Source organism: Seriola lalandi, unplaced genomic scaffold (genome assembly GCF_002814215.2).
Source record: "Seriola lalandi dorsalis isolate HSWRI2012SDOR001 ecotype SW California unplaced genomic scaffold, Sedor1 jcf7180002054976, whole genome shotgun sequence".
Classification (NCBI taxonomy): Eukaryota; Metazoa; Chordata; class Actinopteri; order Carangiformes; family Carangidae; genus Seriola; species Seriola lalandi.
The window spans coordinates 1048745-1066955 of record NW_019525526.1 but is presented as its reverse complement, the minus strand read 5'-3'; the positions used below and the strand labels follow the sequence as shown (position 1 = coordinate 1066955).

The 18211-nt window shown below is 41.3% G+C and overlaps 1 protein-coding gene across 3 annotated transcripts in view; it reads right to left on the bottom strand.

Moving 5' to 3' along the window:
• Positions 1-6723, bottom strand: part of slc4a11 (solute carrier family 4 member 11) — a 75093-nt gene extending 68370 nt beyond the window's left edge. The window contains exon 1 of one of the 3 annotated variants that reach the window (XM_023396355.2): positions 6550-6723. In XM_023396355.2, coding sequence (XP_023252123.1) covers positions 6550-6586 — 37 coding nt within the window. In that variant the 5' untranslated portion in view covers positions 6587-6723. The remainder of the gene's footprint in view (positions 1-6549) is intronic. The other 2 variants (XM_087171103.1, XM_087171104.1) reach the window with 2 other exon arrangements.
• Positions 6724-18211: the final 11488 nt, after the last annotated feature.

Sequence of the window (18211 nt, the reverse complement as noted above, 5' to 3'; positions counted from 1 at the left end):
GGAGAAAGAGCCCTTGCACAGCACACATTGTTATGTGGCCGTGAGGCTGTGCAGCCGTGGTAGACCTACAAGAGCAATATCAAACAGGAACTGAAACAAATACCTCGCCCGCGCGCAGTACTGTTTCCTGTACTGTAACCTGTAGAGTCTGCTTTCATTGGCAGTGGATGGATGTGCACATGTAGGGGTGATGGTAAACTGCAGCCTGATTACACAACAGCAAACCAGAGCGGCACGTCATGACCAAAGACGGAAGAGGACCACCAACATTGTGTTTGTTTTTTTATTTTCTAAACATGTGCATTTGTGTGTGTGTGTGTGTGTGTGTGTGTGTATGCGTGCTTGTGTGTGTGTGTGTGTGTGTAAAAGTAGCTGCATTAACTTCATCTTTATGTGTTTGGGTGTCCGTGTGCATTTCTTCTTGACTGTGTGACTGTGTGAATGATCTTCGACTTCAAATCGTGGACAAAGGCGTCCAACACTGTGCTTTCTAATTAAAAAGCATCTATTGTATCTTGAATTTAGATTAAGACATGACCTCCCTGTCAGGTCAAATTAAAGTGGATCAAATCTGCACTAAACAGACCCTAACATCGGTTTCCCATCTTCCACTTTCACCCACTGAAAACCGCTTAAATACTCAGGAATTCAAACATATAATCTGCTGCTAAAAAACAAAGCAGACTAGAAAAAACAACTGTGCAGAAACAAGTGCTTTACGGCCAATTCTGTGAGTAAAAAGGAAGCCTAATAATTCTCAATGACTGCCTTTATAATCAGGGTTAAAAATATCTGTACTGGTGTAACTGGATTCAGTCTAACTTGATTTATGATTACTGGTTGTTTTTCTACGAGGCTGCACACTAGTATTTAAACCCCATTTTATCTGACCGTTGAAAGAGAAGATAAAAAGAGTTTTTCTTTCATCCTCACAACAATAGATTCTTTTTATACATCCACATCTGGAGGGGCTATAAAGCAGCAAGGACGTGTGGAATTAAAAGGTTTTGCGAGAGTCATACGTTAAATACCATGTTAGAACTACAGGGCTATTTTTGTGCATGATGCTATTAGGGATAGGCTGTTTAATTAGCTCGTAAATTCCACATTAAGATGGAATTCAGTTTAGATTTTATTCCCAGACCCTTCATGTTGAATGTTCTTCCTACCGTGAAGACCAAAATACAAAGGAGATGTTATGGAGCGATATAGAGAGAGCATTGTGTTTGTGTGTGTAACTGTAAACAACTTGGATTCAGATCATTTTGAATTTGTCTGCCTCCTTTAAAAGAATCTGGGTATTTAATGTGAAAATTGGTAAAAAAAAAAAATTAGAACCTGGAACTCACTCATAATAACTCACAGAGGAGGAAATTACTTCAAACTATTAATTTAGCTGGACTGCGGTTTTGACTTGACTCCAAACTGCTACACGCTAGGACGGCATGATTAATTGTATTAAGATCACGATGTTGATTCATGCGCCTGTGCGACCTCATTTTTATGTGACAAGGATTCTGCCAAGTTTCTGTTAGCAGGGGGATCCAGTGCATCTAACCAAGCGCTCCCAATTGCTCCCCAAGCTGTATTAACAAATTACAAGAGCGGGGCAAGGGCATCGATGTAAATAAATCTAGGGTTTGCGAGAGACAGGGGAGCAAAGTTCGGTGTAGTAATAGCTTCTTAAGAACGATAAAAAAGTGTCTGAATTGTGGGTGTGCTCGTTATATAAAAAGCCTGATTATATTCATATATCCCTCGCATAACAATCTTAACCATCAAAATGTTTAGAAATCAAGGGCAATGTGGCGTCACGCTCACCGTGCCGTGGACGTGGTATTGTGGCGTACATAGACACTTGGCGAGGTCAGAGGCAAATGCGATGTGGGTGTGTTAGAGGCTGGTAACAATAATGGTTGATTATATCGGCTCCCTTCAGCGCAGTGGCGGTTTTATGATGGTTTAAGTTCAGACCACCGTTTTTTTGTTAGAAATTAAACTTCCCATCAAGACCACGCAGTAAAGCAGGAGTGCACCTCCATGTAATAAAAGGATGAAAATAGGACAGAGCATGGGTGCACTGTGCACAATGAGCCATCAAAAACTGCACCAAAATACTGGGAAAATGATGCCCTGAAGCTTTGTGCTGTTTACCTTCATAAAAACAGAGCTCGATATGTTTTGCCGTCCTGATTCTCTTACTTTAAAAACATGTAAGATGATGTGAAATGTGGTTTTCCAGTTCGGTACTGAACATGTTTCCAAAATTAAGTCCTTGTAGATTTTATTTATAGGACTTTTAGTAGCAACAGTTGTTGTTGTTGTTGTGGTAATTGCACCTCATCGATGTCACATACTAAGCGACAGAATCAACATCACAAAGCAGAAACTCACTATACAGTGAATAAACATCACATCTGTTACACTGGGCTATTAAAAAGACCGTGGATCTAACAAAGCTTAATACATCATCCCAAAAATACCAGCCTCACACACTTCCTGCCAAACTGACAGGAAGTGTTCTGTCACATTGCAGGCCGGAGTATGTTATAAAAAAAAAACACTCTGCTGTAGACACTTCTAAAGCACTGTCTTGTGTCTGCTCTACCCTTTTTTCTTTCTACAAAAATACACACCTGTCCACGACACAGCTGTGTGTGTGTGTGTGTGTGTGTGTGTGTGTGTGTGTGTGTGTGTGTGTGTGTGTGTGTGTGTGTGCATGTTTCTGTGTGTGTATTTTATGGATTGAAAAACCAGAAAACAGTGTCTATGTATGTAAATGTGTGCGTGGGAGAGGGAGGCTGAAAAAACAAGATGGAGCAAGACAGAGATATAAAGACAAACAAGAGTGTGCATGTGTGTGTGTGTGTGTGTGTGTGTGTGTAAGTGCATGTGAGAGTGTGTGAGTTGTAACTGTAATGAATGTGTGGTGTTCTTCATTCTCTGTTCCTTGAACTGTGTAAGATGAGTGTCTGTCTTGACACAGCTACATGATTGTTTTGTGTGTGTAAACCAACACATAATTTAGATAGAATGAATTGTGTTGTATGTAATTACGTGCAGTGTGTTTGGACCATATCTGTGACACAGTGAGTGTGCATTTACAAATAGGTGTGTGTGACTTTTCAAAGAAGAAAACAAAAAGCTCATGTGTGAATACACTTGTGCGTGTGTGGCAGACCTGTCGTGTCGTTGTGTTTTTTGTCATATATTTCAGTGCGTGTATTTGTGTGTGTGTGTGTGTGTGTGTGTGTGTGTGTGTGTGTGTGTGTGTGTGTGGTACTGTATAATAATTTGTATGTGTGTGTCGATGTGTGTTTCTCCTCTGCCCAGATGGCTGTGCTCAGAGGCTGGAGCTTCTGAGATCTGTTGCCAGCGGTGAATACTGATCAGAGATCACTGTCACATCTACAGCACACACACACACACACACGCATGCACACGCATGCACACGCATGCACACGTCATCCATCTTCTCTCACACACACCTCCACTTCCACATGGTCGAACTACTAATTCACACAGCCACTATGTGTCCGCCATGCTGATATTTTCTGGCTCTGCAGGTCACGGCTGCAGCACTGATTATCAGGATGTCTGTCACACCTGAAGATTGACAACCTGCCGGGACGACGCTGGGAGATTTCAGTTTCATGTCATAATTGTGATATTTAATCAGAGCTGTTTAAAAAAGAGAGCAGAAACGTCCTATCTAAATCTTAAATGCCTTAAATCCCCGATTTCAGATTCTAAAATGTGAGGATTTGCTTCTTTTTTGTCTTAAGCGTTTAAGACATTTTAAGAGGTGACCTTGGGTTTAAAGAAACTGTGACAGACATTCTTCATTGGATTGACGGACAAGTTACATTTCACCTATCGATTGAGATTGATTATCTGATTAATAAAATAATCGTTAGCTGCACATTTCTGATATCGCGATATGGTAAAAGCGCATTACATCAAACAAAAACTGTGACGTGTAAAACAAAAACTGTAATTCACCATCCCTTATTTGTTTTTTACTACAATTCACTTTGCATGAGAACTGAACACTCAATCGAAATATTATCGAAATATGGCCGACTGCTAAAATGTGTCACGATGTACCACAAAGGAAACCCGACAAAAATCAAACCATCATCATTTTTATATTTTTTTTCAGTGAAAATAAAATGCAAAAACGACCTTCCAACTGAAATCGCTGATTGATTGAATATCATTAAGCCCTACTTTGCATAATTAATGTTCGATAACAGAAATGTGTAAAACAATATGATCAACATAATGAAAATATTTATGCAAACAAATTATCGCCCATTCCTATTTTGAACATTCCCTTTTAATGAATGAATCAACGACTCAATGGAAAGCATTGTAAGAAATGACAGTGAGCAAACAAAATCATAAAGGTAAATCAATCTACACCTGAGTGTTAAATAATAAAAACTCACTGCAGTGTTATCACGTTGACCGATTACATGTGGAAGCTCTGCGGTCATTTACAAGTCTATAAAGTGAATCCCGTATCTCCTGAACTCCTCCCACAGCGCCAGGTGCTCCTTCACCTGCCAGCAGGTTGCCACTGATAATGACACACAATCTGGAAGATTACTCGCAATATGCTTCAACGAGAGTCTGCTAACGCTCCAAGATGAAAACACCAGCAATAAAGCAGTTTGTGTCGTCTGTGCAGCTTCAGCTGAACATTGTAATGGACAACATGTTCCTGTGAGGTGCTGCGCAGAAAAGCTTGTTCTGCTTTACTTGAAAATCCAGAGGGCAGTAAAGTGAGTTTGGAAAGCGAGAAATCTAATCCTCTGGCAAAGTAATTGTTGAGTCACTGGTGGTGATCAATAACTCCATCAAATTCCTGCAGATGCATTTTTGGTCATTCTGTTGTACTGGGCAGTAAAACGTTAACGTGCGCATTTAGAGCCAAGGTTAAGTTACATGACACAAACATCTCGAATGAGTGTAATTAAAAGGATTAGACATTAGTGGATCAGACATTTCTCTTATCATTACCAACCCAAACCTCAACCTTTCCTGTGTGACAAACCTCTTATACCTTTCTGTTCACACAACCAAATTGTTCTGCTGCAAGGATCAAACCTGTCCTCTCCGCCTCTAATCAGCTCCTAAGCAAATGAATGCAAATTACTCTTCAGAGGACGAGCCACAGCAATGTCCATCACGCCCCGACACACACTTGGAAATGTAGTTAGTGTGCACAGCGCATGACGCTCACCCACAGACACACACGCGCACACACACGCGCACACACACACACTCTCACATTTCACAAGCGCACGACTGAACTCTGACAAATACATACACACAAAAATGCACGCAAACACGGACATATTCCTGCACGGTATCCCATGCACACAGGGCTGTGTACTCAAAAAAAAAACACACTTGTGCCCGCGTACACACACACACACACACGCCCGCGCACACACTCACACACGCGCACACACACACACACAGACACATTCTCTGATAATATTTCCGCACTTGCATTATCCCACATAACGTCCTCATCACACACACACACACACTGAGGCGCAGCATCCTGCTCTGCCTTCCCAGACAAAATGAAAGTGAGGAGGCAGCCGCATCACACCTCCAAATGGGCTCCGGGCTCTCAGAGGACTTTCAGCGAGGGGAGAACTCGCTGCTTTCCTGTGGCTGTCACCAACACTAATCTGTCTGTCTTTCTCCATCTCACACACACACAAGCACACACGCTCCAAACAGGCACAAACACACACAGCCACCGATCGCTTTTCTTTTTCTCTCTCAATTTTTCATGCACAGAAACAACATGCACACAGACGAACGGTACACACAGATACATGTGCACATTCACACACACACACACTGTTTCTTGTGCTGTGTCGATCCCGCTCTCTCTAGCAAGCGCACATGCACGAGCCCCGCCAGTGCAACACATGAGAAAGTGCATTATGAGCCCAGGCTTTCTCTGCATTCCAGCTGTCCCTGCTCGACAGGTATACTGTTTTTTTTCGGGTGGGTTTGCAAAGCAATCGTTTCTCAAGGTTCAGTTCCTGAACTGAAGAAATACGACGCAGAAACCTCTCACGTCGCATACCAGACATAAACAAGAAGAAGAAGAAGAGGGAAAAAAAACAAAAAACAAAAAAAACGGGAGCAAAATACTGATACAAAAATTGAAGAAAAAAAAAAGAACAAAAAAAACATCTGCATTTCTGCAGAACAAGAGGGCTTCCACAACCACACCTCCCCTAGGAGGGAAAATAAAAACAGGTTTTCTGTCACAAACAGAACGCTGCCACATTCCTAAGTATGCAGATAGAGCAAACACAGAAAAACACCAAGTATGTACAGTAGAACGCATGCACACCCAAACATCTGCCGTTCCTCAAAGTGGAAGTGGAGGTGGACTGCACATGTTTTGCACAGGGGGTTCTCGGGTTTCACTAGGTAGGGAAACCCGAGGTTTTCCCAGTGAACGCTGTGTCGTGCTCAGCTGAGGAGCCGCTCTGAGAGCTTTGATCCACTTACCCGAAGGCACGAAATGAAGAACTTTGTTGGTCTCCATAGCTGAGCAAGTGGTGGCGAATGCACACTTCCTCTCTCCAACTGCCTCCCCCCCCAAGTCAACCCATCATGGTTGTGTTATCCTGTGCTGATGAGTGTGAGATCACCTCTGCTCCCTTGCTCTGCTCTGTTTCTGACTGCCTCTCAGACACATGCAGTGACTCAGCCCCACTCTGCCTGCCTACTCGCTGTCCCGCCGCTGGGTCCTAGTGCCTTCTCTTTTCTCCCCTCCATTCCTTTATCCCAGCCCACCACTCAGCAGCCTATGGCAGGGCGGCATGCAGCAAGGCAAAGCTCACGTCAAGACACACCTCCCCAACACTCTTCTCTCAACATATCAAAGCCAACGTACAAGATGTCATCTCGTCGTCGGCCATACCGACTCACCTGGTCGCCATTATGCTTCGTCATAGCGTCAGAGCGGCTTAACTAGTTTCACCATGAATGTGAGCTTATCTCTGTTCTTGATCTCACTCTTGTGCGCGCACACTGCTCGCGTTTGGACAGAGTCACACCAAGAATAAACAGTATGAACGCGAGAGCGTCTGCTCTTGCTTTGTGTGCTGCACTCGTGTGATCATTCCACACAACATGCATTTATTTATGCTCACTTTCATGGACGTACTGCTTTGTCTGCCTCTGCAAAAAATATATTGTGGATCAAACTAAGATTAATGTAAACCAATCCAGGTCCAAAACCAACCGACAGTTGACTGCATTTTCAGCCCAGCTCCAAAAGCCTGACATCACTCTTTCTTGCTCTCACTCGATTTCCCGCTCTTACTCTCTCTCTCTCATGCGCATATAATGACACAGATTCTGGTGTGCGCTTCATCGTCTTGCTCTGATCTTGGTTCTGGTTCCAATTTCTTAAATGCGAGGATTTGCCACTTTTCTAAGTTTTATATGACTTTGAACAGTTGGTGAGCCAGAAACAGTTTAAAGGCGTCGCCTTGGGCTCTGGGAAGTTGTCACAGCTTTAAAACACATATTTTAGTAACTATTAGTTGATTAACTGAAAAAATATGCGAGAGATAATTCACTAACTGAAACAGTTGTTAGTGCGGCTTGCCAGGGGACTAGTAGTGCTTGGAACATATACTGTATGGCCCTGATGTCGACCTTTGTTGCATGTCATACCTTTCTCCCCCAATGTTTCCTGTCCACATCTATACTGTCAAATATTGAATAAATGCCAAAACCTTTTTAGTTAGTGAGTTGCAGCCCTGATAAAAACTGACATCTTTACTTTGCCTTGATGTGAGAAGAGCAGCACGGCACAGTTTTGTTGGTATAGTATCTGGCAGGCACAAAAAGAAAGCAAAGCAAACAAAATAAGTAAAGATCTACATGTTCTTGACTTAACACCACAGAATGTAAATCATGGCAAAGAGCACAGATGAGTCAATCATGCCTAGCTAAAGTGACCGGGAGTGGGATCAGATTTGTGTTGACACCTCCGCGTTCAGTTGCCAAAATCTCTGATCTCGAGTGATGACAAGCAACGTCAACTCTGTCCAAAAGATCCAAAAGAGCAAGCTGCTGCTGAGAGCGTCTGATTCCGGACTGGTTTAAGTGTCGTCGGTGTGAACTCGTACAAGTCAGCTACACAAATCTAATCAATTAATTGAGGTTTGTACTAAAGAACGGCAACCTCAAAACGCAAATTACGATCAGATTCTCACATCAAAATTCAAAACAAAAACAAAAATAAAGAAGTCAATCCTGCACACTCCCCACCCAGCACTGAGATCACACATTTGTAAATAGTAACACCAACAGTTTTTCACAGGATAGTGATGTATGATTGGCAACACAGACACACTGAGTCCACATCATGTGAAAACAGAAATATTAAAAACTGATTTCAAAAGAAATCTAAACAACAAAAATAAAAATCAGTGTTGTCAGGAGACTGGATCTGCCTGTTTACTGCATTTCTCTACATAGAAATACATTTTCTACATTTGTTAATATAATATCAGCTTAGATTTTGTTTTACATACACTGCATGTAATTCCACCTAATAAAGTGCACAGAATTATAATGCATAAAGCTTCATATTTTGGGGAGCATTTGTTAAACCATGTAAAGCACAGAGAACGCAGTAACGGTTTTAACTGACAGAATTACATTTATCTACAAGTCAAATAATCAAGTAAAAATCTAATAATACCAAAACTAGACACCATTGATTCTTGTTTACCCATTTCAGCTTCCTAATGAAGGCACTGATTATTAACTTTATTATTAACTTTATTTCAGACTCTCAAATTAGCGACACTGTCAAAGGTGACAATCAAATTGACTTTGCCTTTTATATTGTTGGACTGAAGTCACTTGCATCACTTGTTTTTGTGATGTAATAATGACCAGTTTGGTTCAAGGCTACTGGACCAAAATAATTAATTTCCCACCCTGATGTAAATGCTCTGTGAAAGGTCAGTCATTTGCATTAGCCTGCATATATCACATCACTGTGTGAGGTATGGCCAGTGGGCCTGCTTTGCATAAGAACTGTTACACACTGAGAGAGCAAATGCATCACGAGTGTTCGCCCTGTAGGATAATTCAAAGTGTTCTCATCCGCCACAAACCTGCAGCCAAGGTGTCATGATGGGTGCACTTAAACACCAAACGGCGCGGCTACATCGCAACCCATGTCTTGGTCTACGTCAGAGAGAGCAGGTGAGCTGAGAACCTGGTGGAAAACATGGCTGTAGTAAATTGAAGTGATGCGTTGAAGCCTAGAGGTTGGATTTACACTTGCCTCCATCAGAGAAGTCAAATCTCATTAACATGGCGGCTGCTGGGTGCACCTGAGGTGGTTGAAGTTAAGCTCGACAGAGTGTAAACGAAAAGAACAGATACTGTTAATGAATAAAATGTTAATCTGCAAACATGAACTCCAGAGACATTTGGAACTGGTCATGTGATATCCTTCCCTTGTTCACTGTGCAGGAAAACTCACCAAAAAATAAAATGTTTTTCTTGCTTTTACGTTTCTATAAAACTACAACTACAACTCTCGGTTGATCAGTTTGTTTGTTCACTTTCAGTCTTGAACGTGTGTGGAAGATCAGTTAGTGTCTACAGGCATCGCTGCAGGGGACTGACCGAGGTCAGTAAGCGTCAGGTCATACCTGCCCTACCAGCTCTCTAAAAGACGAACCATTGTTTACTCACTTTCTCTCTTGCTGACCAGTTAAGTTGACAAAAGCACATCCTTCTTATCTAACACTTCTTATCTAACTCCTGAGAGCCAATGCAGCGAGGATAACTGCTCCATCCTTAATTCAAATACTCTTCAAGTCATTTTTTGTTTAGATATAATGCGTCTCATAAAACATAAAACTCGTTCACATACAACAAATTGCAGAATCTCCACAAAGGAACGCTATAGTGGATGTTTGAAAATTTAAAAAGTGGAATAACATTAAATATCAATTCATATCATTAAACCTGCAATAACAGATTTTTTTTGGCCACGTTTGAGGCAGAGCAAATACTCTATAAACATATATATCATCACCTTTTAAATTCATTTGGCAAACTTGTTCGAATACAACTGTTTGTTTTATCATTATTTAGAGCCACATGATGAGTTTAAGTCCAAAATAAATTCACTCTGTTGTTGGTTTGCATCATCTCCTGTGGGGAAGTATCTGGCTCTTTAGCTGCTAAAATGCTCTGTCTGCTGTTCGTTGCTGAGGTGGTGCACTGTGGGGGGGGGTTTTTTCGAGCTGTGCCTGCTTCGGCCAAAAATGAGGCTTTGAGAGCAGTGAGAGTGAACCAGAACGGCCAAACAATGAGCTGAAACTCACCACAAAGCTCCGTAAAGCCGAGGGGAGCTGCAGGTTCAGGTGATAATTCTCTGTAGCTTCATCACGACAAGCGACGCCTTTCACACGGTCAGATTGTTAGAAAATTATTCACTGCGGCCAAGACAGATGGATATTTTCCTGTTGAAAAATAAACCAACATGCGGACAAACTCTGCAACGTCTTATCGTTACTTATCGGTCAACAAAAGCTAAACCTGGCCTCAAATATCAGCCGATATCGGTGGGGCTTTATTAGCTATTACATACATGCATTTCTTTGAATTGTTCTGTACTTTGTCAACTCACAATAATATTGTTTTAACTTGAACCGTGGGGAGACTTAGGAGTTAGAGAGCGAGCGAGAGTGTTGGCACTCGCTGTCAAAATATCATGAGCCGGGGAAAAGGGAGTTACGTAAACAGAAATATTTAACTAATTTCTTGACTCTAATTATAGCTGCCATCATAGCCAGAAACAAGAATCCAGAACAACACATCTGTCAAAAACAAAACAGCTTCCATGTTTGAAAACGGATAGCCTTACATTACCTCATCCACAGCTATTCACTTCAACCACACCACACGATTTTCCACTCAAACCTCGTGCAGATTCTCCCTGCTGGGATGTGGAGAATGAACAAATGCAGATTTTGTGTTACATGCTTGTTTTTTGGCACGGCGGTCAACGCAGTCAGTTTACAAGAGAGAGACCCGGAGGGGCACAAGAGGCATCACGTAACCTGCCACGGCCATATGCTGTGTTCAACTGTCCGTGACACTGAACCCCTTACTGTCTACTTACTTCAAGTCAGTGTGGACAAAAGAGCCGGCACTGAAGATTTCGAATCTCTGCTCTATGGGAGAAGCACATCTTTAAAACCTGGCTCCTGTTTATTGATGTTTGTTTGGTGTTCAGTGCTTTTAGCAATTTTTTTTTTTTTTTTTTAGTGCAAAAGGGAAGTGCAGTGAGTGCTCTTTAGGCCGCTCCCCGCCATGCACAACAACAGTTTCAGCAGGCAGGCCACATTTGTGCAACTGCAACATGCAGAATGTTACAATGGTTGTTCCACTGCCAGTCCTCTTAGCGAGCACAAAAAACAAACAAATAAATAAATAAATAAATAAATACTGTCGCCTGCTGCCTATCTAATAAAAGAAACTGTATTTACTGACATTCTGCTGAAGGCCGTTGTCCTCAAACAGTTACACACCTGGAGCCCGGCCAGAACAACCACAGTCTGATTAGAGTTGAAACAATTAGTTGATGTAATTGATCCATCAATATTTTTGATTCATATGTTAATAATTAAAGTCATTTATCGAGCAAATGCACTAAATATTCTCTGATTACAGCCTCTCATGTGAGGGACTGCTGCTGGTTTTTTTGTTGACTAATATTGTGTTGAGAACCTCTGGGCTCTGCTGGACGTCTTTCACTTGTTTCCTTGACATTTTATGGACTAGACTAGACTAAGATTATTTATAGAAGAATTGATGAATTGACTGATGATGATTTTAGTCGCAGCTCTCAGTCTGCTCGTTCACCTCCTCGTCCAGCGTTATCCCGCCCAACCAGGAAGTGAACCAGAAGCCTTTTCGGTTCCAAGGTAGCTGCTCTGACCTATAGTCTATCGCTGCTTAAATGTTATTAAATCATTAACTTTAATTGAACAGATTTAAAACTTTATAAATGTTTTGAAAGCATTACCTTTAGAAACCCATTTCCCAGCATCTCAGGGCAAGCCACACATGACCAATACGAAGCCACAAAAACAGTTACAGTAGGTACAGTAGCGTAGCATTGGCATTTACTTCTTTTCAACATTGTATTATTCTAGAAGGGCTGAGTTTCGATGTTTTCTTTCAACGAGTTTCACATTTTGCTCTGCCACTTGCACACACACACACACACACACGTACTGTGTATGTATTGTCTAACAGCGCAGCCTCCTCCTCCATCCCATCTCACCTTAGACTCCAGCTGAGAGCTTGAAGCCAGGTATGGCGTCTGGTTTCTGCTCAGAGCGACACGTCTAGTAAAAAAAAAAACAAACAAAAAAAAAAACGGTTCTTCGCTCTCTAATTGGCATCAAAAAATAGTTCCACATACCTGGAGTGGGAGGTGTTTGTGTGTAAAAACAGAGGTAAAATTTTAAGTTTCAGATGATTCTGAGTGAACAGGGGAGGCGTCTGGAATGACCCTGCAGCTACTCTGTGGCTACTCATCAGCAGGCGCTATGATGCTGGAGGTGGGAAGCTCACTCGGGTCTGTGTGCGTGTTACTGAATGATGAATCACCACTTGTGAACTGCCTTAACCACTCAAAAGCAATAAGGTGCACGGGGAGAGTTTAGCAGTTGGTACCGGGCCTCTGGAACCACATGAACTACTGGCCTGGGATTCAATCCTGCCAGAACCGTCCAGACTGTGTACGTGTCATTATCTCAGTAGACCACAAAAACAGTAAAGGGTAAATATGTGATAGGGTGTAGCACTAACACGGTTAAGACACAAGTCATTTCTGAAGTCTGAGAAGAAACTTAAAGAGAACAAGGTGACTAAGACCTAACTAATTAACCAAAACATTACGAATACATTCATCAAACACAATGACTCACATGAATATTAAATTAGCACAGGACACAATTGTATCTGGATTTAAAGAGCCAATGAAGATCGATAAATATAAAAATGATTTTGTACTTTCAAGAGGCTCTGATGGAGTACACCTTTTCTAAACAACAGAGCCGGAGCTGACAGTCTCCTGGTGTCACCGCGAGTCCCACAGTGCAAATAAAGCTGCACAGTATGTCAACATGATGCCTGTGTGTTTTTTTAGAGAAACGTTTAATGTGAGCAGGAAGGTCTGAAGGACAAAGAGGACCGAATGATCAGCGCTGCACAGTATATTGTTCTGTTGATTCATTCATCATTATTATTAGTAATGTTACTATTATTACTATTATTATTATTATTATCAGCTGCAAATGATCAAATAACAATTATTTTCATTATCAAGGAATCTGTTTATAATTTTCTCAATTAATTGCTTGGTCTATAATATCAGAAAACAATGAAACTCTCACAATTAACTAGAGTCTAAAGGGGGGTAATCTGACCTCTTGTTTTGTCTGAAACACAAAGATATTCAATTTACTCTAATGTAAGACAAGAAAAAGCAGCAAATCCTCACGTCTACAGCACTACTCGATCAAATGATTAAATGTTTGAAACTCTGCTATTAAGTCATTTTGCACTTAATTTTGAGGAGTCCAGCAGCAGCAGTTTTACATTGTTGTTTTAACTAAGCACAAATTAATAATTCATATTCCCAATTCAGTAAATTTTCGCATTCAAATGACTAATATGTGCTCTTGATTTAATGTTGTTTGTGTAACAGTAAAAGTTAAAAGTTTGTGCGGCTAAATTAGCTATTGTTGCAGCAGTACTGACAAGCTTTGGCTGCTAACAGTTAGTTATATAATCCAACAATCCAGTGCAGAAACTGTGCTAAAATAAACAGTGGAAGTTGTTAGGCCATGGACAGTTTAACTTCTTTTAGAGCTGCTTGAGTTTAATCCAGTTTTGTTTTGATTTTGGACAGATAGGCATGGATACTTTCATTTGCCAGCTAACTAACTGTTATCTTTGACTTATCTTAATAACATAACATGCTACAATGAGTTGAGTTGTTTACCTCTCTGTTAATTTGTGCACATAAATTTTACTTTACAGTATGTGTCAAAAGAAGTCCTGACTCTGTAAGTTCACATTTTTAAGTGCATGGTCCTTTTTACCAATAAAATCCCTGTGGTAGTTTATTCTAATACGCAGCATAGAGCCCTGATGAGTACAGGCCTGCGGAAATGATGTGATTTAACTGATTTGTAGTCTAGTATTGCACAGGACTGTGCTGCTGCAGTGTATGTGGTGTCCTTTTGTCCTTGTGCCAGATGTCAGGATGTGGCGTATAACTCATTAGGATGCCAACATGCCTCTGTACCAGTGTTAAGATTTTTCACTTGGTGATTTTAAAGCCTGCCGACCCTGTGTGGAGAAGCCACGGGGCCCCTAAGGTAGCTGCGTCTGCAATAGTGTAGTAATAATGGTAATACAGCGTAGCAAGTAATGATGCACAAACAGCCACAGCTATTGCCTCAATGAGTCATCAATCAGTGAGGGAATCCTGCTCCCTCCTTTTGACTGGGAACAACCTTCATTAGCAGCTGTGTTTTTGTGTGTGTGTGTGTGTGTGTGTGTGCTTGTGCTATAACTACACCTTGGTGTCTGCATATGTAGGTGTCTATCTTGTCTTACTGCCTATGTGTGGGCGTCTATTTTGTCTCACTGTTTGTGTGTGTCTGTAAGCTTGTGTGGCTGTCAGATTTTCTGTGCGTGTGTGTGTGTGTGTGTGTGTGTGTGTGTGTGTGTGTGTGTGTGTGTGTGTGTGTGTTTGAACGCATTAGGGGAGGTCTGTCTCTTTTTTTTTTTTTCCTTCAGCATCGTCTTTGTTGTTGTTGTTTATGCTGTACTCTGGCACAGGAAGAGAGAGAGAGGCACAGTGATGATCATAATAACACTCGGGAATAAAGGAGCGAAGAGAAATTAAGGGTAGAGGGGGAGGAAGATGATGAAGAGGAGGAGGAGGAGGAGGAGAAGGAGGAAGAGAAGGAGAATGAGGGGAGCAGCTGGTTCTTGTTACTCTGCTGCCCGCACACATCACTGCAGGAGCTATCAGAATATAGCTTCCCGCAATTCCCTCTGTATGGGTATGTGTGTGTGTGTGTGTGTGTGTGTGTGTGTGTGTGTGTAGCAGTGTTCAGTACTGAGCTGTAAGTATTGCCAAGGGGATGAGGGCATATTTCAGGTCACAAACTAGCTACAGATTTAATTTGGAGAAGAACAACTTGATTATGTTCTCTCAGGCAAAAGAAAACGGCTCAGGGAAATATAACCGAGTTGACACAGGTGAACACACACATCAGTGCTCTAATAATGTACGTATGTAATGACACATGCAATTCAACATGCTGTGTGCAGGAACGGTGGATACCTTTACCTGAGGACACCTTCACACTGGCAGTTTAGTCTGCACCTGAGAGCTGTGTGTGTGTGAGTACAGATGCATTGTGGTACAGTCTAAATGTTGCCGTCCAAAAACAGGTTCATGCTCATGTCACGATAACATGAATAGTGACATTCGTTAGCAAGAAAATGGAAGAGATAAACTGCTTCGCTGACATATGAGTAGTAAATATGATTCAAGGCGAGCTTGGAACCATATGGATTTTTTTTTATTCTCCAAGAAAGCACATGAAGGAGGGTTATATAAAACAATCAGGCGGTGTGATCATTCTGTACCTTCACAATATGATTCTAGCCCTTAAACTGGCTGCAACTCTTTTACGGTATTGGACAGACTCTTTTTTTGACAAAGACACTGCAGACGGGGACCATAGATTGGAACAGCAGTGAAAGCGATCCTGCAGAGTTAGAGGGAGAGGAGGACAATCAAACTCTGCTGCAGACTCACACTAATAAATACCTAAAACACTCCCAGTGCAGTGCCATAGATCCTCCCAGTAAGAATTTAGGCTCCATCCTTGTCTTGTTAGTGAACTGGCCAAAAATTGAATTAGCTCAATTTAAAAGTTTGATCATCAGCGTCTTTCTAAACCATCTGGGAATGAGAGGAAGTTGGACTTTCAGTATTTCTGAAACCTGAGTCATTGTACGGGTGAATAGCTTTTTTTTTTTTTAATTTGTTTGAAAACTTCATGAATTATCAACTTAGAGGATGTTCCAACCTTTTAAGGGAAATACTGTGACCTGATCAGTAGTGTGACACACTGTGGGCAGAAGATGATTTGCAGCATTTTGTGTTTTATATTTTTGGGTATTTAGGTTGCCTCAGCGCAGCGATGATGATCTGTCTGGTTTGATCTGTCGTCCCCAAAGAACAACAAATAAATGTGATTAATGATAAGCTAGGAGCAGCTTAGAACTACGCTCGCTGACTCGTGATTAGATCATAGCTTCTCATGGCAAACCTGCTTTACAAACAAAGCTGAACTCTGTGTGATTTACTCGTATTTATACATGTGTTACAAACACATCATGGCAGGGCTAGCCAAAAACATACATTCATATCTAATTATTTCTATCCAGTAACAATTTCTTGATTTTTCCTCAGAATGTATCATGTCACAGTAAACATTGATATTGCGATATAAAAATACAAACACCTCGATAGATGATTTTTAACATATTTGAGAACCCTGCAGCTTGATTGATCTGCTGATAATCATTTGACTAAATCATCACTGGGTATCCAGTATGCAGTACACACTGGCTGATAAACAGGACATAGTATAAAAGTATGTTCATCTCAGCTGCATCAGTATACCTTAACATAAATCATCTAAAACACAAACAGACAGGAGAATTTTAACTATTATTATGTAACTCCATGCTACAAGCAACGTTTCAGTTTCAGTCAGTACACAGAAGTATAACTGGCCCTGCAACTACCTGCTGTAGGCTAACACTAATGTAGGACAGTGGCTGCATCTCATCACAAATTACATCTCTGTATTGGTCGACTTGTTTGGCAGTGGAATAATGGATGTCGGGGCGGACTGCGGTTCGACAGAATCAATCCTCACACGTGTCCAATAACAGTCGTGTACCACAACACAGTAAATCCCACCTGCTCACTTAAAGTAAGCTCACCTGGAAACCTGCAGGACATAGCGGCCTGAATTGCAAAATGAGAATACCGGTGCAACAAGCGTAGTGAAGGAAGCTTCAACCCTCATCTAAATCAGCAAGGTTGGCTGAGCACACACTTTTTTTTTCCAGCACCTCCATGCAACAACCTTCTTGCTCAAGGACACTATTGACTTTCCTTGCCTTGCTGTTCCCAGAGGCTTTCAGATTTGAACCAGCAACCCTCTGGTCATAAATAAACTTCCCAAACCTCTCGGCTCCTACTACCTCCATAAATACTCCTTATAATGTCCAAATAAAACTGTGGTAAGGGTGAACTTTATTAATCTCTGAGGGGAAAACAAACTCAGCAGCAGAGAAAAAAAAGGTTATAAATGACAAATAAAAAGTGAGATTACAGGATGAATGTCTCTTTGATGCAAATGTAATGATTCTCCGGATTTTGTTAAGTAAAATATTTAGGCCATTGACTGATATACAGCCTTTAGGTGTGCAGATGTGATCAATAATTCTCAGTCCTGTGCAGAAAAAATGCACAGCAACTACTGTATGTGCACTGATGACTACATACAGATTTATAAATGGCTTCTGCTTTTACATAAAAATAATTATGGTATGAGGATGTGTATCATGCACAAATTAGCAATGCAAACGAAGACATCGCAGCGACTGAGGATTTCTAAGCAGGAGCTCTTGAATAGCATCATGAGCACATTCAACAGGACAAATTACGTCCTCAAGTGAGACACATACACACTGCCCTCTACTGGAAACTACAGAGGCTCAAAACAGGTACACTGCTGTGGCTTCATCACATCATTTCTACTGTACTTTTTCTTCTAGGGTACAAAGATTGTTTGAAAATGAGCAGAAGATTTAGGTCTACATCTATTTCACACTGGCAGAAGAAAAGCGAGTAAGTGTGCTGCATGGCTTAAAGAAACACAACACAGTTATCTCAGCGAGGCTTGTCTGATCTTGAATTGGTCAGATACACAAATGTGCAGAGAAGTAGAAGCGGCATTCAATTGAAGATAGCGGCCGTGCCCTTTGATCCCCAGTTTCCCCTACATGT